Source organism: Chanodichthys erythropterus, chromosome 1, assembly GCF_024489055.1.
Source record: "Chanodichthys erythropterus isolate Z2021 chromosome 1, ASM2448905v1, whole genome shotgun sequence".
Lineage (NCBI taxonomy): Eukaryota > Metazoa > Chordata > Actinopteri > Cypriniformes > Xenocyprididae > Chanodichthys > Chanodichthys erythropterus.
This window is the reverse complement of record NC_090221.1, coordinates 14,520,104-14,543,094: the sequence shown is the minus strand read 5'-3', so window position 1 is coordinate 14,543,094 and position 22,991 is coordinate 14,520,104. Positions and strand designations below refer to the sequence as shown.

Genomic DNA, 22,991 nt, shown 5'->3' with positions numbered 1-22,991 from the left:
TTTTATACCCAGTCATGTTGCCAATTGACCTAATAAGTTGCAAATTGGTCCTCCAGCTGTTCTTTATATGTACATTTAACTTTTCCGGCCTCTTATTGCTACCTGTCCCAACTTTTTTGGAATGTGTAGCTCTCCAAAATGAAATTTTGAAATCCAAAATGAGTGAGATTAGCGTTTCAATTCGACACACACCTCTCGTTTATCTCACTAATCTCAACAGTGTTTAATAATGGTGACCGGGAATAAACACAGCTACTTTAAGCTTTCGTTCTGTTGTCCACTGGGCTGTGCTGCGTAGTTCAAAGTAAACTAGTGAAACACATGAAAACAGCACTATTTGTTCTGTATTTGTTGTTATTGACCGAGAAACAACTACAGATGATTCAGAGACAGAGCGGTCCGAACGAATCCAAATCATTTCAGAACATTATGCAAGCGTGTTTGGCCAATTCACGGCCACGCATCTAACCAAATTTAGCCGCACCGCCAGGAAAAGAGGAGGAGGGAGATTGGAGTGCCACGGACTGGATGAAGATGATTGGCGGGCCGGATTTGGCCTCTGGGCCACCAGTTGACGAGCCCTCATATACAGTCGGGCATGGCATGTCTGTGGTATGACATGTAAGCTGCAGTGCTTCTTGGAGATCTTTTTCATATTCTGTTTTACTGTGCCACTTGTGGCATGGAATGAAAACTTGCAAGGAGTTTGGGTGAAAATACCCAGGAGAGGCGTTTATGTCATAAAAACTCATGTGACAAATGAAGTGAAAGGGGAACAGATTCTCCCCTAGCTTTGTCATGGAGGTAAAGAGCAGGTGAAGCCAGGAGGCACAGCTTCGGTGGTTGCATGATAATTTGCCACCCAGGTTAGTCATACACAGTAACTGAAAATTCAGGGTAGGATCACAGCATGTGATTTTCAGGTTGGAGAAACTGTTCTAAGGTGTCTCTTCTGCAGTCGCTGGGATGTCTCGATGAGTCACAGCTGTCACCTTCCATTCCTCTGCCTCTTTGTTTGAAGCCACAGTCCTTGCCACAGCAAACAAATTACAGTGCACAGTGACTTTGCCTTTGTACGCCTTTTTGTATGTTGTGACCCGTGCTCCATAATATGACATTTTTATTTTGCCTGCTCTTTCTTTTCAGGTTGGCAGAAATGGAGAACCAGAACTGTTCCTTTTTCACCGACAGTCTCTCTCCGGATGAAAGTTTGTGAGTACGCCACCTCCCACACACACTCGAATCTGTCACGGCTGCTGAGTCCTCATGCATGGGCGTGTAGATGTGCGCATGGCTATGCATACATGCCTTCATGTTTGGTGTGGCTGGGCAGTCACATTAATTAAAAAAGATAATGAAAACGACCCATGGCAATGTGCGCATTCACCCTCCATCGTATTAAGTCTGTTTGATTAAGGAGCACAACAGTAGGGATGAATAGAGCAGGCATGGATGCTGACAGGAGGGAGGGGGAGAAAGAGAGCGAGAGAGAGGTTGGGCAATTGAAATGCTACCAAACAAGATGTTAAAAGCTGCAGGCCGGCGGACAAGCGAAAGCCACTGAATTTTGAGCATATATAGGTGAAATAAGGTGAGCCCTCGCGAAATGAAAACTAATAAAAGAGGTCAGATCATCACAGCCCAGAGTCATGAGAGCGCATGCTTTGTGCTGGAAATGACTGTGTGTGTGCATGAGTGAGAGAAAAAAAAGGAAATTTAAAGGAATAGTTCACCCAAAAATAAACTCGACCTCATACTGTTCCTGTGCTTTATGCTTTTCTTTCTTCCATGGAACACAAAAGAATCACTCTTTTCAATGCAATCACAATAAGTTATCCAGCTTTAAAAAGCATGCAAAAGGACCATTAAACCATCATGAAAAGGATCCACATGACTCATACACTGGATTTCAAGTCTGAAACCATATAATAAACTTGTGTGAAGAATTCAAGTCGTCATTCACTGATAATCTTCATCACAACTGTTAATTGTGACCAGATCATTGGGTCAGTTTGTTGAACACGTGCAATCTTGAATCATTTAGGCCAATTGTCAGGAACCTATGGCTAGCGAACCACACATGGCTCTTTGTGAAAGAAAAACCTGGCTTGCCAGGTTTTCACTCTTCACCAGCATATGTGACCGGTGCTGGCAAAATGAGTGAAAAATGTCAGTTTTGATTGATCTCGCACGCGAGACTGAGCAGAATGCGGGGAATGAAGTATACCAGGGCCGCGATGCGACCACAAAGGGCACTTTAACTTTCGCGATCAAAGTGCAAATGCAGTATTACAGTATACACATACCAATTGATCTCCTCTTGTGCGTCCTCCCCACTGTGTCGCCGGTCGAGGCAATAACTTTAGTTTCGCTTTTAGATATCTCTTTTATAGATCAATGCTTTTAACTTTCTAAATGAATTACTGTTTGAATTACTGAAATCAAAACAGTCCATAAACTATAAATAACGAAAACTTCAGTCCAGCCAGCTCGCGCGTCAACCTGAGAGATCAGCCTCCTTACCTTAAAGTGTCAAATTTCTCGGTTTCTAAATGGATGGTTTGGCTTGATTGACAAACGCTAACGTTCGGCCACGATTTATATACCATCGACCTGTCCTAAAACGTTAGCACGCTGTGATCGATTGCTTGGAGATCGCGTGTTTCTCCGTTCGAGAGCGCATTTCCTCTTCTTTACATCTGCGACAGTTGATTATTTACAAACGAAAGCTTACAGAAACGTGAAAATTGTCTCATTTGAAAGAAAATATCCTAAGCTAAAAGATGATATATTGTGACTGATTGAAGCAGCCCTTATCAAAAGTGTGGGGGTCGATTTTTGTCTTTTCAAAACTGCGGGGGTCCTGACCCCCCGTCCCCCATGCCAACGGCGCGCCTGAATTGAGGATTTACCAAATTAGTTCATCAAGCCTTCGTCTAGCCATCTTAATGCTCCAAATAGCAATTAAACATCTAAAAGTATCTTTATTTGTATGTTTTCTGAAAGGAGCACCTTTTTATTTGACCATGAAAAATGCCGATCTTCTCTGCTCGCTTCTCGAATACTGGCACTTCCCTCAGCACAAATTTGGTATCGTTGTAAAGCGCTTTTCAACTTTGTGAATATTGATAGCAAATTCTCGATAGCATGAGTCTGAACCAATGAAAATCTTACTGACAGATCCGAATCGCGCACACAAAAAGGACTCGATCCCGATATACACATTTACACAGAATTACAGTAATTTTAGTCTTGGCGAGTCTTGGCGAGTATTCACACAAACATTATCTCTTATGCCTTAAGTGAACGTTTGGTTAAATATCTGATGTGTAACATTATATTAGATACGTGGTACAGTAGCTCTTAATATAGCTATAGGCTGTCTTTTCATTAATGTTAATCAAACAATTGTGGAATCATGGAAAAAAAAAAAATTAATGTATAGATTTTTCCTATAGAGATGGGTTTTGACTTGTTTTGTGCCAAATTTGGTGGAATTACCATAGGGATTTTAAGATATGGTTGCTAGATGCTAGTTTTGGAACCTTCAGAAATCTTTAACTCAATTTTTCTCAAAATTGACTTTTCTAACTCTATCGACTTCAAATAGGTGTAGTTCAGTCACTTTTTGTCGGATTCCAACAAATCATACATCTTTTTGAAGGTTTTTAATAGAGAATAACTTTTATGAAAATGTGCTTATCGTGACTCCTTTCCGCAGCACGCGTCACATATGATCAATAAAACACAGACACATCACTAGAGATCATGTTCCTGCAGAAAATGCAAAGTTACAATTCCTTTGTTGTACAGCCTAAGTTAATGAAAAGCCAATTTACGATAATAAGTTAATAATATAATAATCAAGTTGTTCCAACCAATTTGCGTATGCAGTGCTTTGCACAACACCAATCAAAGGCAAACTACTTTGACCGGTAAATGACAACCTCATTTACTTTCATATCTGATTCTGGAAATGTTTTGTTCCCACAGCATCTTACAGTAGTGGCTCAAATAGGTCTACTTTCTGTATGAACAAACAACTAAGTCATGAGCCTGTATTCTATTTTCGTGCTTGCTATGAATATCACCTGTAACCAACCATGACAATGTTAAAATAAATTTCAAAGATGTCCATAAAACTGAAAATCCTGGTTTGAGTTCATCATTCAAACCTTAATTAATGCATTTAAAGCATTCAAGTCATGCACAGACCACACAATATGCAGCTCCGATAGAGACTGAATCTAAAACCTTCACATGATAGATATAGCTTAAATCTCTGTCTCTTTAAGATACCGAAACAAAAACGAAAAGAACTTTCGCATTGTGACGGATAACTAGTTGCCCAGTCCAGTTCACACAGTGGGGTTTGCAGAGAATGCAGTTGTGAGTCCTGAGAATTTACAGGTGTGAGTTCATAATTTGTCTCTCATGTAATTAACTAAACTCTGTGTGAATGCAACCATATTAAGGAGTCAAACCCAACCATGTTCTATTGCTATGTGAAAATTTTAATTTGTTTTTAGTAAAATAATAATAGCAAAATATTGTTTCTTTGATTGGCCTTTTAAAAAAGGCATAAACAAAAAATGAAAAAATGTCTCTTTGATGAAAAAAGGTTCCCGACCCCTTATTTAGACCATTTTGTGAACTGGATCAATTTATTCAGTGAAGAGATCCAACTAAAAAGAACAAATCACAGTCAAACTCACGAGCCAAGATAATTAATTATTGCTATTGTATTACTTCAAAAAAAGTTATATTGTTTTTATTTTTAATATAAAGTAGCACAGAATGATACTGTGTAAATGATTAAAACTACACATGATATAATCACATAGATCATAAAGTCTTTATAAATAAACAGAATAAGTTACAAAAAATGAATTGACCAATATTATTCTGAGTTTTGTGTTCTTTTTGAAGATTCAAATCTTTTATCCCACATTTTACAGAAAAGAGCATAATGAACAATCAACAGAATTTCACTGTTTGTGTTTCACTGAAGAAAAAAAGAGAGAAAACATACTGTTTTGGAATGATAAGACAAGTTTGTATTTTTGTGAAAACTGTTCCTTTAACGCCAGAGAGAAAGTGCAGCAGTGATTCATGCATGTTATCTATTTGACAGGGCATATGTGCCATTTCAGTGGCTTTTACCAAATCTCTCTCGTCCAGAGCTCTATAAATGGCCTTTGTTTACTGATGGCCCATGTAATGGCACCTGTATAATTACAGCAAAGTGCATGAAAACAGCTTTTTTGTATTATTGATGTGACTAATGTGAGAGCCATGATTGTTTCACTGCTTCCTGTGTGTAGTGGTAATTTTTTTTGCTCATCCTGTGTGTCTGTATATTGGCGGTGCCTCTTAAGCTTTTTGTATTTGATGCCATGGAGAGTGCTTGGATTACCGAGAGTGTGCGTGTTTGTGTGATTGCCGCTTGTACAGCATCTATGCTGCTATTTGTTTTATGGATGATGAAGTGCATTGCTCTGTGTTTGTCTACACTCTAAATCCGCAGTTTATGCAGAATATGCATACATGTGTGCTGTATTGATATGCCACTGCTGCATTGTGTGCATTTGGCTTATGTACCTGCTGCTTTGTGTGCATGCTTGGCACTGCATATGTGTGTGTGTGTCTGTCTGTCTGCTGCTGCGTGGCTCCGCTAATGTGTTCAGTGTGCGCTGTCTCCTGTGTGGGGGGACTCAGGGATGAAGATCAGTACCTCCTACGTCACTCCAGCCCCGCCCTCGAGCAGGACTCCCCCCACAGCCACTTGCTGGCCCACCTGGACTGCCAGGACAGAGAAGAGCTGCAGCGCACCCTCCACCGCCTGGAGAACGAGAACAGGTGAGGGAATTCCAAAAATATCCGCAATTTTCAATTTTTTGAAGAAAATGTGAATGGAATTTAACCATGATAAAAATTATTATATAAAATATATATTACAAATCTATTAAAATATATAACAAATATATAATTATGCATTATAATTATATAGTTATAATACAAACCAACCAATAAATAAAAAAATCAGTCAGCATTTACCCTCATGTCATTCCAAACCTGTAAGACTTTCATTCATCTTCAGAAAAATTAAGATATTTTTAATGAAATCTGAGAGATTTCTGACCTTCCATTGACAGTCTATGCAACTACCACTTTGAGGCTTCAAAAAGTTCATAAAGAGATTGTAAAACTAATCCATATAAATGAAGCAATTTAGTTTAAATTTTTTGAAGAAACTGGTTTGCTTTATATGATGAACAGATTGAAAATAGGCTTTTATTTACAAATAAACATTGCGCGAACACAAACAGAAGCTCAACCGAACCTGCTTGACGCGTGATAACAAATCTCATTGGTTCTTGTTGAAGCTCAAATGTGCTGTGTAACCAGTGTCGGGGAAAAAGTAATGCATTACAATATTGCGTTACTCCCTAAAATGTAGCTAATTGTGTTACTTAGTAACTTTTATGGAAGGTGATGCATTACGTATACATTTTGTCTTACTTTTTCACACCAAAAGTGAAATGAATAAGCCTCAGGCTGAAGGAAATGCAAATTCACACCTGTAGTAGAGGGTGCAGTTCAAACAAACAATTAACTGTTCAAATTGATTAGCAGTTCAAATCAAACTAGAATTCTGGAAAACAAAAGAATATGATGCAGGAGAAGTAAATGAGTAAATGTATGCACATTTAGTCTAGAACTAATCTAGAATAACCATCATGCGCTTATTCCCTTTTCTCTCAACATGGGGACAGGAGAGCTGTCAGTCAATAAATGGGAAAACAAAGTAACTTGAAAAAATAACTCAGATATTTTGTTGTAAATTTTAAAGTAATGTGTTACTTTACTAGTTACTTGAAAAATAAGCTGATTTCATAGCACGCATCACAGTCTGAGCTGCTGCGGGAAAACTGTACAATTCATGCTGCCAAAAGCATGAGAATGCTTTATATTAGACACTTCAAACAAATGCATCAGCATAACGTTTAACGTGGGTTGCCGTCAAAAATGCTCTGACAGTTGCGTGTGCTGTTTAATGCCTTTGAGACATGTTTCCTCAGTTCATAACCTACATTTTATGGTTGTATCCTTGTCTGTATGTGTTATAAATTCACATAATTTCCATGCTTGCACATACACAGCCAACAAACAGCACATTAACTCTAAGTAAACTACACATTTTGATAAATATTTGTTGTTGGAGGTTAAATATAGGTTTAAAGCTCTACATATAACAAAAGTAATTGTATTTCTTTATGAGAGCAGTACCTTTAAAGGGACTTTTGTAATGGAGTATAAATGTAACAAGTTTACTTTGTTCAGACGAGTGAATGTGCATGTGCGTTTCTCCTACCTCATACCATTTTATTTGAATGTTTTTGTATTAACCAAAAACTTTGTAGAGAAACAAAACTATTTTATTGTGGTGTATTTCTGCATATTGTTATAAAGTTTTCACTGAGGCTTATCCTCCTGACCTTTATTGTTATAAGTAATGAGGGGTAAAATGATTTGTCTTTGTATTTGTGACTTTTGCTTTCTGTCTGTAATTGGCTGCACTTCCTGTTGACCCTTTAAATTTCAAATCTTTTTATAGGATTAAGATAGAGCTAATAGTTTTTAATTGGTTGAGATAAAATGTGTTGCCGGGAAATGTGGACGTTATTACGATTATGATAGTTATTCGAGGTCACAAATCTTTTGACCTGCATACAAAGAAAGAGGTGTGCTCTTTAGACCTTAAAACAAAGGTTCAAAGTTCAAACATCTGCAGAAACACAAAAAGTCTATTAGGTCTACCATTATTTTTCATCCCAGAGGCTACAGTTACAGCTGTGAGTCATTTATGAGTTTTGTCTGCGGCGTAAATCCTGACCTTTAAGTCATGCTCTCATGTGGTCTTGCTTTGTTATATGTGAGTAATAGGTCAATAAAGCAGGATTAATTGTTAGTATCTGCAGGGGATCTGCAACCTTAACCTCCTGAATAAATCAGGGCTTTCTGCTGTCATTATCTGGATAGAAAGAGCTGAGTGATGGCAGCTCTGTTAAAAAGCCATTTTGTGTTAATTCTTTTTTTTTTCCATCATTCAATTTTACTTCTTTTAAGGGGGTCATAATAAGAACAATTTCTCAACAAGAAAAAAAAAACAAACATAAAGCCCATATTTTATCCCCTGACCCAGCCCAATCCAACCCAACCCAACTCACATGGTACAAATAGAGAACTAACAAAAGAATCAATATTTCCATGTCAAATGTAACACAATGCAATATAATAACATAAAACAAATTATTAAAAGAATTATTGTGCATCATGCTATGTACAGTAGACATACTACACTATCGTTAAAAAATGTAGGGTTGGTAAGGTTTCTTATGCTCAACAAGGCTGCATTTATTTGATGAAAAATCCAGTACAAACAGTAATAATGTTACTTATAGCTGCAAGCAGCGATGAAAGGGTCCTTGCACCCGGGCTCACCGCCACCCGTTGGCCTTAGGAAAACAGTGATCAGTGGGTGACATGCATGTAAGCGAGTGAATACAGGAGAATTATGCCAAAGTCATTTCGAAATGCCACACTTCCTGCTGTCAACAGATGGCGCTTTGACCGTAACTGAATATTGCTATGTTGATGTCTTCAGGCCAGGACTTTTATCGAACATGTGAAGTTTGGAGCAGATTGGACATTGTATGCCTGAGTTACAACAACTTCCTGTTTCTTTAGTGCCGTTAATCGCATAAATTAGCACTCAGCCACGTGTTGCATAATTGAACGTGTTTCTAGCATGTCTGGTACTTCGTGGCATAATGAAATGTGAATCTGGTAGTGAATTACAGTGTAAAGCATGCCATCCTGTTGACTGCAGGTGGCGCTATGACTGTAACTGAATATTGTCATGAATATGTCTTCAGGTCAGGACTCTAATAAAACATGTGAAGTTTGGGGCAGATCCAGTGCCCAAGGAAGTCGACCGGAAGTTGAAGTCGGCCGCGTGCCGCCATCTTGTAGCAGAACTTCACTTGCGTTAGCATCCCATTGACTCCCATTCATTTTGGCGTCACTTTGACAGCGAATAACTTTACATCTGAGGCGTTTAAAGACTCCATTTGTCCATTATTTATTTCTAAAGATACACGACAATGTATAAAGGGCTCCATTACCTTCTATGTTACATTATGGCCCCGTAGAAACAGTTTTGTGTAAAAATAGGCTAACGATTGCATCATAACCACTCGACTCTCTGTCGCACAGTAGAGAAATTACCGTACAGACAGGAGGAGAAGCTCGCAGGCAATAGTATGCATTAACTTGATATGGCGTACTGGCGTTACATTTTAAAATACTATACAAACTAATTAATCAGAATACTTACTCCTGCTCACTCACACCAAAGACACTTCTGACACGTGTGCAAAGTTTCATGAGTTTTTGAGAACGTTTAGGCCCTCAAAAATGTGATTCATTTTGGAGAAGAAGAATAAATGGCTGAGCAATTCCAATAGGGTCCTCACACCATCGGCGGCGCTCGGGCCCTAAATATTATTACAGTTTAACAGAAGAGTTTTCTTATTTAATGCATTTTAAAATTGGATTCATTCTTATGATGGCAAAGCTGAGTTTTCAGCAGCCATTATTATATTCTGATTTACATTTACATTAATTTAGCATATTTTGTACTTAAGAAACATTTCTTATTATTATCAATGTTGAAAACAGTTGTGCTGCTTAATATCTTTGCGGAAACAATGACGCTTTTTTTTTCAGAATTCTTTGATGAATTATGTTATGAATAATGTTCAAAAGAAAAGCATTTATTGGAACTGTAATTTTTGATCAATTAAGTACATCTTTGCTGAAAAAAAATAAAATCGTACTGATCCCAAACTTTTTTTATTGCTAAAATAGTGATATTAATAAAAGAAAACAAAACAAAATAATCTACATTTCCATATCAAATATACCAAAATACAGAAATTGATATATAATAAATTAAAACAAAGCAATAATTACATACAATGTAGTTATTAAAAAATATATATATTTAATATTTAAGTATTTAAATATAAATATTTATATAAAATAAAAATAAATTTATGTAATGAAGTAAATGTATTCGATTCAAATTCTTTCGTTTAAAATAACAGCTTTTGTCTAGATGTTGTGGGTATGATCACTTAAATGATGATGTCAAAAGGGTAATAGTAATGATGAGGATGCTGTTGTCTCTCCCGCAGGGTGCTGCAGGGTGAGTATCGGCGGCTGAAGTGGAAGCATGAAGAGGCAGCAGCATCACCTCAGCTGATGGAGTCAGGTCCAGGTTCACCGGCTGGTCAGCAAGACGAAGAGCTCCTAGCTGAGGCTCGAGTCCTCCGACAGCACAAGACCCGCCTAGAGACGCGCATGCAGATTCTGGAGGATCACAACAAGCAACTGGAGTCCCAGTTGCACAGACTCAGAGAACTACTGCTGCAGGTAAGTTAACAGATGCCGATACATCTTAAAAATGAGGAGTATGCCCACAGTGAGTACTAAAATGTGAGCCAGAATATATTATTGTGATAGAAACAATGAAGGAATGGTGTGTAGGGAGTTGTATGAATATGTTACCGCTTCACAGGGAGGAACATGAACAGATAAATCAGGGCTGTCTGAGATGGAGACTTTAATGTTAAATGTTTATGGGTTTGAAGAAATGTTTTGAGCTTTAGAAACAGCCACTATGAGAGAAATAAAGATGGGCTGACAAAATATACTGATAAAGGGGGGCAGAGGGGGAGAAGAAGATGTATTCGAAGCTTTCGGCAAAAAGAGTAAGAAGACGATTGAACAGGAGGATAGACCACATTATAGACTGCCTTGATGTACTACATGTAGAAGGGTAAATGCGAGGCAAGAGATGCTTACTAATGCGGTTTGGGTAAGGACAAGGAGACAGGGAACTAGAAAAGACTTGTCACAAGTGAAAGGAGAAGAGATGTGGAGACAGAAAAAAAGTACCTATCACTAAGGCCCGAAAAGGACGAGAGAGTTCAGGGAAGACACACTAAATTTTGGTAAATTGCTTCTGGTAAATTGCAATGATGGAAGGGAGAGTTGGAGAGAGATTATGTATGGGGAGAAAGCCATTGATGGAGATGGAATCATAAGGATGGAGAGGAGTGGGTGGAAGGTAAGTCATTTCTCGAGCTGACGAACGTTGAGCTTTAAGAAACGAGATGGACAGAATAGAGTGGGCAGAAAGAAGATCCTTTTCTTCAGTGAAAAAAAAACAGAAAGCAGGCAGAGGAGAGAAAAGAAAAGCTCAGGCAGTGCTGAGTGAATGGGATAAGAGGTGGTTGTGCTGAAAAAAGAGAGGTAGTGCTGTAGAGATATGATTGGCAGGCTGGATGGTGAGATGGAGCGGTGCAAAACACACTGAGGCTGTAGCTATAGGTGAAAAGGAATTAGATGGAAATAGAGGGAAGGAATGGAGGGGAGAGAGATTGACTTAACCTACAAAAACAGGGATGTGTCACGGGAAGCAATAATGTGCCGGGATTATGGAGATCTGAACTATTGTTCGGCACCCCTAGAAATTCGCTGGGAAAGTTAAAGTCTTACCTCTGTGGACATCTCTGTAGAATGATAAAAGAGATTAACTCAGAATAAATTTGAAGTATTCATGCAAACAGCCTTAGTTTTATTCATCTCCCTGTAAAATGTGAAAAAAAGAGACGAGTCATCTTTGAGTTTCTTATCAGTTTGTTTCATCCCTCAAGAAAATACACCGCCTTTGTAACATATGGAAAACAAACCAAATCCCTGGTCGATAAATGCCGAAGTTTGGAGTTTTGGCAGCATTTGAAAACTTCTGACTGTTTTTACTCAGAAAATAACCCAACAACACTGTCTTCTGTCTAGAGCTTGGCTAGACTAGCAATACTGCATACTGAACAGTTTATACTACTTATCGCCTACTATTTATGTGTTAAGTATTGTGCAATAAGCAATGACAAATGTTTCTGATGTAAATATAACTGCATTTGTTACTGCTTCTGGTTGATTTCTGGTCACTTTGAAGATAAAAGGTCAGGTTAGGTACATTAAAACCTAGTACTGCATACTCTGTTTGTAAACTGCAAATTTTACAATTATGCACATTTCTTTGTATACATTTGTTTTTTTTTTTGTATAGAGTTTGTATATGAAGAGTTTGGTTCCAAATACACAGATTTCGGGAAAAAAAATTGAGTTTCCACCAAAATTAGTATTGTATCTGGTCGGTATTGAAAAGTCATTTATTAATTTCGCACAAAATGCACAAAATTATTCTGTAATGTTTTCTCCCTTTCTTTCCAAAACGCGACAAACGCCAGTCTCCTTTTTCTGCAGAACGTGATATATCCGCTCTCAACCAATCACAGCGCACCATTCCACGCACTGTAAACATTTTTTAAAAAAGCCGTTTTTAATACCAATGTACTCGGCAAATGTGTTTATTTAACCAGATAATCTTTAATCGGTAATAACATCTAATTTATAACATTAACAAGATGACCCGTTGAATTCATTTTGGGAGCGACGGCTGAATGTATTTTAGTAAAATGTCTGTATATAAGATAAATATTGGCAAAGTTTAGACTCTGTCATATATGTGAATCAACTAACTTTGTTGTGTATTTTCTTTTTGAAAAATAACTTTTATATTGATGGATTAATTGCATTTTGAAAAAAAAAACAGTGTCATGGATTCATTTTGGGAAAAAAATAATACATTTTCATAATAAACTTTTTAAAATCAAAATATAGATTTGAATTTTTAATGTTTTTGTAACCAACATATGCTGTGTGAAAGTCTGAAACAGAAAATATTGGTTTTCATCTTGCCACTTTCTTGGTAAAGAAAATGCCTTTTAACTCAAATTAATCAAAATGGAGTTAATGCATTTTGGAACCAAACTCTTCATATAATCAAAGTCCCTTTCAAATAATGTCTGTTCACTCTGCAGCCATATTTGCAACGCCTCCAGGCAGCTATTTCAGGCATCCAAGACTATTTATTTGAACCAAGACTATCTATTTGAATGGGGGAATCATGAAATCTCAAAAACTGCTTGGCAAACTCACAATTAAATAACATATTTCAAATCAGCAACAAAATCTGACATCAACTGTCCCCTAAATGTTGTTTCTTATGCTCAAATAGTGTTAAAAAAAACGTATTTTTCAGGTTTCTATGGGAACCGGAGCTTCTAATGGCAGCTGCAGTGACGCAATGAGCGATTCAAAGTGATCATCTCTTTTACTTAGAAGGCGGGACCTATTCCGCCATATTGCGCATTGCAGTTTCTCCCATTCATAACTAATAGGTGTGAACTGTCTTTCTATATCTATAGTCTTTGATAGGTATAATGTAGTAGGACATCCATGCATTATACAGTATGCATACAGAAAATATGCATGCTATGTACAGTATATACTATACTATCGGTTTCTTTTGCTCACCAAGGCTGCATTTATCAAAAATACAGTTTAAAACAGTAATATGAAATATTTTTACAATTTAAAAGAAATGCATTTTAAAATGGAATTCATTCCTCTGATGGCAAAGCTGAATTTATTAAATGCTGATTTACATTTACATTCATTCAGAAGATTTTGTGCTCAAAACATTTCTTATTATTATAAATTTTGAAAACAGTTGTGCTGATACATTTTGATGCATTTTTCAGGTTTCTTTAATGAATATAATAATACAAAGAGCAGCATTTGTTCTAAATCGAATTGTGTTATAATATTATAAATGTCTGTTGTTATTATCATTTCAATTTAGTGTATCATTGCTGAATAAAGACAAAATCGCTCTGATCCCAAACATTTGAACGGTAGTGTTTATACTGCTGAGATAGTAATAATAATATTCTTAATGGTTTTCATTATGATTTAATTGTTTTCTTGTTCTTTTATCATTTGGTCATGTCTACCAGCCCAAAGACGACTCGGAGGCAAATGGTTCGGCTCCTTCCTCTCTGTCCTCCCCCGTGTCAGGAGGAGGCCACCAGGGGGAGCCTCCCAGCAGAGAGGCGACAGACACAGAAGCTGCAGGTAAGACCTGGAATAACCTTGCAGCTCAGTGTTGTCATCCTGCCAACATCTGCCCATAATGAGATTCAAAGAGATGTGACCTGTTTGAATAAGGCTGATTATGTTAGCTTCTGATGCATTTTGTTGAGTTCATTTTTATTGTAGCATTTAATGTTGTGTAGGAGAGGATTTGGATCATGAGCAAGACACCGTACTGCAGCTGCAGCAGGTAATCGAACAGCTGAGGAACGTCTTCCCATCTGAGCCAGGTCCATGAAGAACCTGAAGCAAAACTCAGAGGTCTAAAATTGTGCAGGTTTGCTTATTTCTGAATTAAATAAGCTTTAAATCAGTATTTCGCTCTGTGTCGTTTCAAACCTGTATGATTGTCTTTCTTCCATGAAATGCAAAAGAAGTTTAGTAGAATCTTTAAGTGGAAGGGGATTTATACTACAAAAAAAGCACCATAAACATCTTGTAAATGTGGGCTGTATGACTCCAGCACTGTGTTCCGAATCATCTGAAGCCATATGATATGATTTGCGTGGAAACCAGACCAAAAAGTCATTGTTCATTTCTCAGCTCAATTGATTTCTCTTTCAAACACTTATCAATTGTCCACAATACACTTAAAGGTGCCCTAGAATCAAAAATGGAATTTACCTCGAGTTGAATAACAAGAGTTCAGTACATGGAAAAGACATACGTTGGGTTTCAAACTCCATTGCTTCCTCCTTCTTATATAAATCTCATTTGTTTAAAAGACCTCCGGAAAACAGGCGAATCTCAACATAACACCGACTGTTACGTGACTGTCGGGATCATTAATATGTATGATGCCAATATTTGCATATGCCAGCCCCTGTTCAAGGCATTAGACAAGGGCAGCCAGTATTAACCTCTAAAAAGCAAGCAAGGACAACAGTGAAAAATGGCAGATGGAGCAAAAATAACTGACATGATCCATGATTACATGATATTTTTAGTGATATTTGTGAATTGTCTTTCTAAATGTTTTGTTAGCATGTTGCTAATGTACTGTTAAATGTGGTTAAAGTTACCATTGTTTATTACTGTATTCACGGAGACAAGAGCTGTCGCTATTTTCATTTTTAAACACTTGCAGTCTGTATAATTCATAAACACAACTTCATTCTTTATAAATCTCTCCAACAGTGTAGCATTAGCCGTTAGCCACAGAGCATATAGCCTCAAACTCATTCAGAATCAAATGTAAACATCCAAATAAATACTATACTCACAGGAATCGATGCATACATGCAGCATGAATGACGAACATCTTGTAAAGATCCATTTGAGGGTTATATTAGCTGTGTTAACTTTGTTTAAGCACTGTATAACTGCACTTATAGTCGAGAGCTCGGGAGGGCAGGGAGCATGAGATTTAAAGGGGCTCCAGCTTGAATCGGTGCATAGTTAATGATGCCCCAAAATAGGCAGTTAAAAAAATTAATTTAAAAAAATCTATGGGGTATTTTGAGCTGAAACTTCACAGACACATTCAGGGGACACCTTAGACTTATATTACATCTTTTGAAAAGACGTTCTATGGCACCTTTAAGAACCAATGATGTTGGACCTAATTCATTTCAAATCTTTTGTGACTCATCTTGAGCCACTATGTTAACATGCACTCAGAACAAATGTGAGCGCTAAGACAGGAAAATATTCAGCAAAACAACTTCCAGTTTGTTTTTGACAGTCCTCAGAAGACATCTGTGCTCACTGAAAAGGAAGAAGTCATACAAGTTTATTTTTGGCTAAGCTATTCTTTTAAAAAGGTTTTATTTTAGTATGCAATGCAGATGCGGTGCACCAGTGTATTAAAGAGAAATACATTTGAAAACATTTTTGATCTTTGCATTTAAAGGTTATACTTTCTATTAATCTTACATTTTTCAGGTGCCGTATTGCTCATTTTGTCATGGGCTGGGTTTTGGGAATGCAGGGCTGGCAAATCCAAGGAAAGACAAAGGGACTGCGAGAAGGGATCAGAAGATTTTCAGGACAACCTTCTCAGCCTGCGGCCATTTGCCAATCCCATAGAGCTGTGGGATTATCTGAGTGCTAACTAAACAAACTAATGTTTACATGGTGCCAAAGGCCTGCACTGATCCGGACACTGTGCTAACCCGTGTAGTAATGCAAGGTGTGTCTTCATCAGTACAGCACAAGAACCACAAACAAGACTTACACCATGCTGAAGGAGTCTCTCCTTAGGTATCCCTGTGCCAGCAAATTCTGTGTGTCCGTTTTTTAAATGGTTTTCTGTGACTCACTCATGCACATAAACACAAATATACACACATACTGCTAAGTCATGCTTGGTATTGCGTGGCCCTTGTTCTGTGAAGCAGAAAAGAAGAGATTCCCCTGAACTGTCGGGATACACAGCAAGCTTATTTACACTGTAAGGATAACACGTGTCTTTGTTGATGCCATCATTTATTTAAGATGCCAAAGTGCCCATGAGCATTGTGCTCCTGTCCTGGTGTTCTTTCCCATTTTCCCCATGCTCTTTCCCCCTTTCATATAGCACTGTTTCATCAAAAGTGCAAATTAGTTTTAAATGCTTATATACAGAGACATGAACTGCAAAAATCATTTTCTTGATTAGATTTTTTGCCTTGTTTTCATTACAAATATCTAAACATCCAAAAATTTGGGTTGAGTTTTTTAAGGAATTAAAACTTTTATTCACCAAGGTTGTATTAAATCGATTAAAAGTAACAGTAAAACACCTCTAGGCCCGGTTTCACAGACAGGGCTTAGCCTAAACCAGGATCAATTAGGGCATTTAAGTACAACATTAGTGATGGGCATCTTGAGACAAAACAATGGCACTGACATATTTCAAGATATTTCAGTACAAGTTACTTTCAGTTGCATTTTAGTCTAGGACTAGCTTAAGCCTTGTCTGTGAAACCGGGGGCTAATGTTACAAAATAGTTTTATTTCAAATAAATGCTTTTCTTTTGAACTTTTCATTTGTAATCCTGAAAAAATGCATCACAGTTTCCACAAAAACAAAAACAGCAGCACAGCTGTTTTCAACATTGATAACAATAAGAAATGTTTCTTGAGCATCAAATCAGCATATTAGAATGATTTCTGAAGAATCATGTGACACTGAAGAGAATATTACTGTTGATTAAAAAAAAAAGCCTTGGTGGGCATAAGTTTCTTTCAAAAACAAAAAAATAAAAACGTACCAATATTATGAAACAGAGAATACAGTTCAGTTCTAATTTGATTGGCAAAACATTTAAATATATCTCTTATTTAAAAGATTTTGTTTTTAAAAACTATGGGGAAAATCTAAATCCAGCATTAGCATCAGTTCTGGCAGGTCACGCCAGTCAAGCTCGCATCAGCTGACTCCCAGGTGACTTACGTCTACCTATAGGAATACGAGGTCTATCACAGAATCTATGTATAAGCTCCTCAATATAGAGTGCCCCAGGGATGACGCGTTTTTGTAGGCCAACCCGGAAGTTGGCGGCGCACAGGTTCCCTCGGTTGAAAGCTTATGCATTTTTCCCATAGCCTTTCGGAAAATCACAGAAAATAAGCTCTGTGTTTAACAAAGGGTTATGACACTTACACGTTTTGTCTATCAAGATAATCTTTACAAGTTAACACAACATTTATAGATTTTGAAGCCTAAATAAAGTCGTCAGATATAAAAGGCTAACAGTAGGCTATAAACGGACTACAGCACACCATGGTCGCGGATCAACGTCGTCACCACCAAGCGTCCTCAAACTGTATCTAAAAAACAACTCTATTTAAAAACATGCTCGCTGATTATGATCTGTGCTGTGTATGAATACTTATCCACTTTTTCATGAGAAATGCTGTCCAAATGTCCTGTTTGTCATGATGACGTCTAAAGTCCCAGCCAAAGGAAGTAGTCCCTTTTAGCAACTTGTTAGCAACCGCCGATTTTAAGACACAGTAAATGTTTAAAAAATCACAAGTGGGTTATAACTGGTGTGTTTTATGTCATAGATCAAAACGTGAAAGTATTTAGAGGCTTTGTTAACCACAGACCTTATTTCAGGCGATTTAGCAAAAACCCATAGACTTTACGGCGTTGGAACCGGAAGTCCTAAAATGCTAACTCGCTTCCGGGTTTTGCCTACAAAAACGCGTCATCCCTGGGGCACTCTATTATCAGCAGCTATTGCATTTCTCAGGAGCAAATTACCCTCCTCCATCCCCAGCTCCTCCTCTCTTCAGTCAGGATTGGCCTTATTATTCCCCCTGAATCAGACTAATTCTTGAAATATGTGTACATGTTAAATTATGACATTTAATGATATCTGCATATGTTGGTCCTGTTCTGTTTACCCTAGGGGGGGTTATTGCTGCTCTCCCTGCTCTTATCCATGCTAGGCTGCATGGATACGCAGGGAGTTCTTGCCCAGAACAGAACCGTACCGCCAATACAAACTCTATGCATTATCAATCATATTTGACAATAGTGGTCCTGACAGAAATGATTTTCTGTGGTAATAGACATTATGCAATGAATGTTGTATATTGAGCTTAAAGGATTAGTTCACTTTCAAATGAAAATTAGCCCAAGCTTTACTCACCCTCAAGCCATCCTAGATGTATATGACTTTCTTCTTTCTGATAAACACAATTAGTGATATATTAATATCCTGACGCATCCAAGCTTTATAATGGCAGTGAACAAGGGTCACTAGTATGAGCTGAAGAAGGTGCTTTCATCCACATACATCGATCATAAATGTGTTCTCAATATACAATATTCATTGCACAAAAGTCTGTTACCACAGAAAATCATTTAGATTCTCCCCATAGTTTTTAAAACCAAAATCGGTAATTTCTTTTAAATAAGAGATACATTTAAAGGATTTGCCAGTCGAAATAGAACTAAACTGTTTTCTCTGTTTTATAATATTTGAAGAAATTAAAACTCGTTTTTGTTTAATGTTTTTGAAAGAAACTTATACCCACTAAGGCTTTTATTTATCAAAAACGGTAATATTGTAATAAACTTGTATTGAACCTCAAAGATGTTTTCAAATATAAATCCAACTATATTTAATTAATTATGTGCTTAAATCAATGAGGAAAAAGATTTATTTTCTGAAAAACACATCTTATCTTAAAATTGCTTCTCAGGTAAATGCAACTTGTTTTTAAAGTTTATTTATTTCTGATCGAAAGCAAGACAAAACCCTGATTAAGAAATAGATTTTTTGCAGTGCAGCCACTCATACAGAAAGGATCTATTGCACAGATGAGCGGATTTCTTGGCTGTTGGTTTGCCGGTCACAAGGGAAAGCTCTCTCAGCAATGGAGATTTGTTCTGTTGTTTTGTTGTCAGAGCACTTGCCGTTAAATTACAGCTGTCCAGCGTGGCATGAACAAGAAAGTAGAGACCTGAGGAGGCAATTCAGTGCAGGTTCGCCCTATTCTCTTCGGCTTGGGAGGGTCTTTTACACTCAAGCCACAGCCTGATTCATTTTAAACCGAGCACAGCCCCTATTATGCCTTAAGACTTCAAAGCTCCCACAGACTTTTTTTTTTTTTTTTTTAAAGAATACAAGCCTTACATCTCTCTGTCTTATTGTTGTCCTCCTGATGTAAGTATTTTGTTTACCAAACGCTGTTCTCCAGATCTCAGCTTTTCCACAATCTGAGGAGGGAAATGAAAGTGAGTGTGTGCAAGGATTATTTTACATTATGCCGAAGGAGGAGGACGGCAAATGGATCATGCTTTTTGTAAACAGAGAAAAAAGGCTTTTTTGTAGAGTTATTTACTGTGGGGTGTCAGATTTATATGAGCAGAGAAGATGCTGGGGGTGTAGTGAATAGAAAAGACAAATAGATAGCGAGCGAGAGAGCGGGAACAGATACGGTGTAAAGAAAGACTGCAAATGGGAAAGAGAAAAGTGTGTAAATATTCACTGTGATGGGTTGTGACACTGCAGCCCCTGCAAACAGGAATGAGATTATTGCAGCTGAGAGAGAGCAAGAGATGTTCTCCATTTGTTTTGGCAAACATTTTGGAAGTACGACGATTCCTCGTTCATTCTTCATCAAAAAAACAAAGTGACCCTAGTTGCACTGTAGGTTTGTCTGTGAATCCCACTGTGCCCTCGCCGGCTTTCTTTCGCATGCATTGCGATCTCATTTTGCATCACAGCAGTGAGCTGTCTGTTTGTTTTGATGCGGTTGCTAAGAAACTGTCCCCAAGGACACGGTGCTGAAGGTTGGTCTTTAGAAAGGTGGGGTGGCATCATAATGGAGGAGATACAAATAAGCATATGGAGAAAGAGAGAGGGGGGAACTCAACTCCCCTCTGCCCCATATGCTTGCCTCTGTTTAACTTGCATGGCTCCTCATTAAGATCAACATCTGGTGTTCTATCCACAGCGACAGCCATTTATAATTCCAATGCTTCAGTGGGACAAAAGCACCTCACACATACAAACGCACACATTAAAGTATGCACACTGCGTTTTGTTAGCTTTCGACAACTCGTTCTTTATTCCATGCCAAACAGTCAGAACTGATTCAGAGCAATGATGCAACAATTCAACAATGCAAATCTTTTCTTTTTGTCTTTTTTTTCTAAGTAAAATATCTAAACATCCTTAAAACAAGATACATCTACTAAAATTCATACTAAGACTTGTTTTCAGAGTTTATTTTTTAATTACATTGGCAGTTATTTTAATGTCATATCTTATCTGAAAGAATAGCTTTTACATCTTAAGCTGAAAATTGCTGAAAATTTAATTTACATTCATTTTTTTCCATAATTAATGAAAATACAATCAGCTAAGAAAAAATTAAGATTCAATCAAAGACTTAAGATGTACAAAGACGGCGCTCTCGTATTACTTATGAATGGGAGAAAGTGCAATGAATATAGCAGACTTATTCCTTCTAAATAAAAAAAAAAGCCAATCGCTGATTGGTAAAGTCATTGTGTCACTGCAGCTGCTGTTAGAAGCACAGGTTGCATTTTTTTATCACTATTTGAGCATAAGTAACAACATTTAGGAGACAATTTATGTCTTTTTTTTTTTTGATGATTTGAAATATGTTATTTAAAGGTGCCATCGAATTTGAATTTGAATTTACCTCGGCATAGGTGAATAACAAGAGTTCAGTACATGGAAATGACATACAGTGAGTCTCAAACTTCATTGTTTCCTCCTCCTTATATAAATCTCATTTGTTTAAAAGACCTCCAAAGAACAGGCGAATCTCAACATAACACCGACTGTTACCAACATTATGAAAGGCATTAGACAAGGGCAGCCAGTATTAACGTCTGGATCTGTGCACAGCTGAATCAACAGACTAGGTAAGCAAGCAAGGACAATAGCGAAAAATGGCAGATGGAGCAATAATAACTGACATGATCCATGATTACGTGATATTTTTAGTGATATTTGTAAATTGTCTTTCTAAATGTTTCATTAGCATGTTGCTAATGTACTGTTAAATGTGGTTAAAGTTACCATCGTTTATTACTGTATTCACAGAGACAAGAGAGCTGTCGTTATTTTCATTTTTACACACTTGCAGTCTGTATAATTCATAAACACAACTTCATTCTTTATAAATCTCCAACAGTGTAGCATTATCCGTTAGCCACGGAGCACAGCCTCAAACTCATTCAGAATCAAATGTAAACATCCAAATAAATACAATACTCACATAATCCGATGTATGCATGCAGCATGCATGACAAACACTTTGTAAAGATCCATTTTGAGGGTTATATTAGCTGTGTGAACTTTGTTTATGCAATGATAGAGTCGAGAGCTCGGGATGGGGTGGAGAGCACGAGCAATTAAAGGGGCAGCAGCCCTGAATCGGCGCATTTCTAATGATGCCCCAAAATAGGCAGTTAAAAAATGATTTAAAAAAAAAAATCTATGGGGCATTTTGAGCTGAAACCTTAGACTTATATTACATCTTGTAAAAAAAACATTCGATGGCACCTTTAAATGTGAGTACGGCAAGCAGTTTTTAAAATTGTTAACTTAAGCTTAGTCTAAAATCACGTACTGTTGAATAGGTATGAAAAAGTATGTTCTATAGAGTACAAAAGTGTGTAGTATGAATGAATTTGGACGTACTACATCTGCCATGTTGTTACTGTCACATGACTTACTGGTGTCAGTTACATCCCTTCAACTCCATTCACAAATTCTCTCCCGTGGCCTTATGGGATAGTGAAGTGTCCTTCATATGAAGTGTCCATCGTATCACTAATTGTTATTTTGCTACACACTTTTGCATACTATATAGTAGAGAATTATTTGATTTCGGACGCAGCGTTGGTCTCGGATGCCCGAAGTAGCAGCCCGGAGGTGTTGCAAATATGACCGCCGAGTGAACAGACTTTACTTGAAAGGGACTTTGATTCATTATATTCTATGAAAACAAGTAAAGAAATCTTACAAATTGTTTTTCAAATAAAATAGTCATTTTTATGGATATTTAGATATTTTTTTTTACAAGAAAACAAGAGAAAAACCCATTGAGAAAATGATTTTAGTTCACCCAAAAATGAAATTTCTGTCATTAATTACTCACCTTCATGTCATTCCACACCTGTAAGACCTTTGTTCATCTTAGGAAGACAAATTAAGATATTTTGTCCAGAAAAGTAGCGAAAACAATAACATATTTGTCTCTCCCATCATTCTCATACGTTATTTACGTTACAGAGTTTCCTTGTTTACGTCCGAATGCCGACTCAAAAAATGTTTTTTGATGGTAATTTAACACCATTGTATCAGGTTTCTGGGTCAGTTGTGACTGCTTCATGTTAAATTGACTTGAAACTGTTACTCTTTGACTAAACTTAATATTTTCAT

The 22,991-nt window shown here is 37.3% G+C and overlaps 1 protein-coding gene across 2 annotated transcripts in view; it reads left to right on the top strand.

Annotated features, from left to right (window-relative positions):
• Positions 1–17,264, top strand: part of drp2 (dystrophin related protein 2) — a 94,343-nt gene extending 77,079 nt beyond the window's left edge. For both annotated transcript variants that reach the window (XM_067388483.1, XM_067388493.1), the window contains 6 exons: positions 1,147–1,212; positions 5,719–5,859; positions 10,263–10,500; positions 13,995–14,112; positions 14,274–14,407; positions 16,015–17,264. In XM_067388483.1, the coding sequence (XP_067244584.1) occupies positions 1,147–1,212; positions 5,719–5,859; positions 10,263–10,500; positions 13,995–14,112; positions 14,274–14,368 (658 nt within the window). In that variant the 3' untranslated portion in view covers positions 14,369–14,407; positions 16,015–17,264. The remainder of the gene's footprint in view (positions 1–1,146; positions 1,213–5,718; positions 5,860–10,262; positions 10,501–13,994; positions 14,113–14,273; positions 14,408–16,014) is intronic.
• Positions 17,265–22,991: the final 5,727 nt, after the last annotated feature.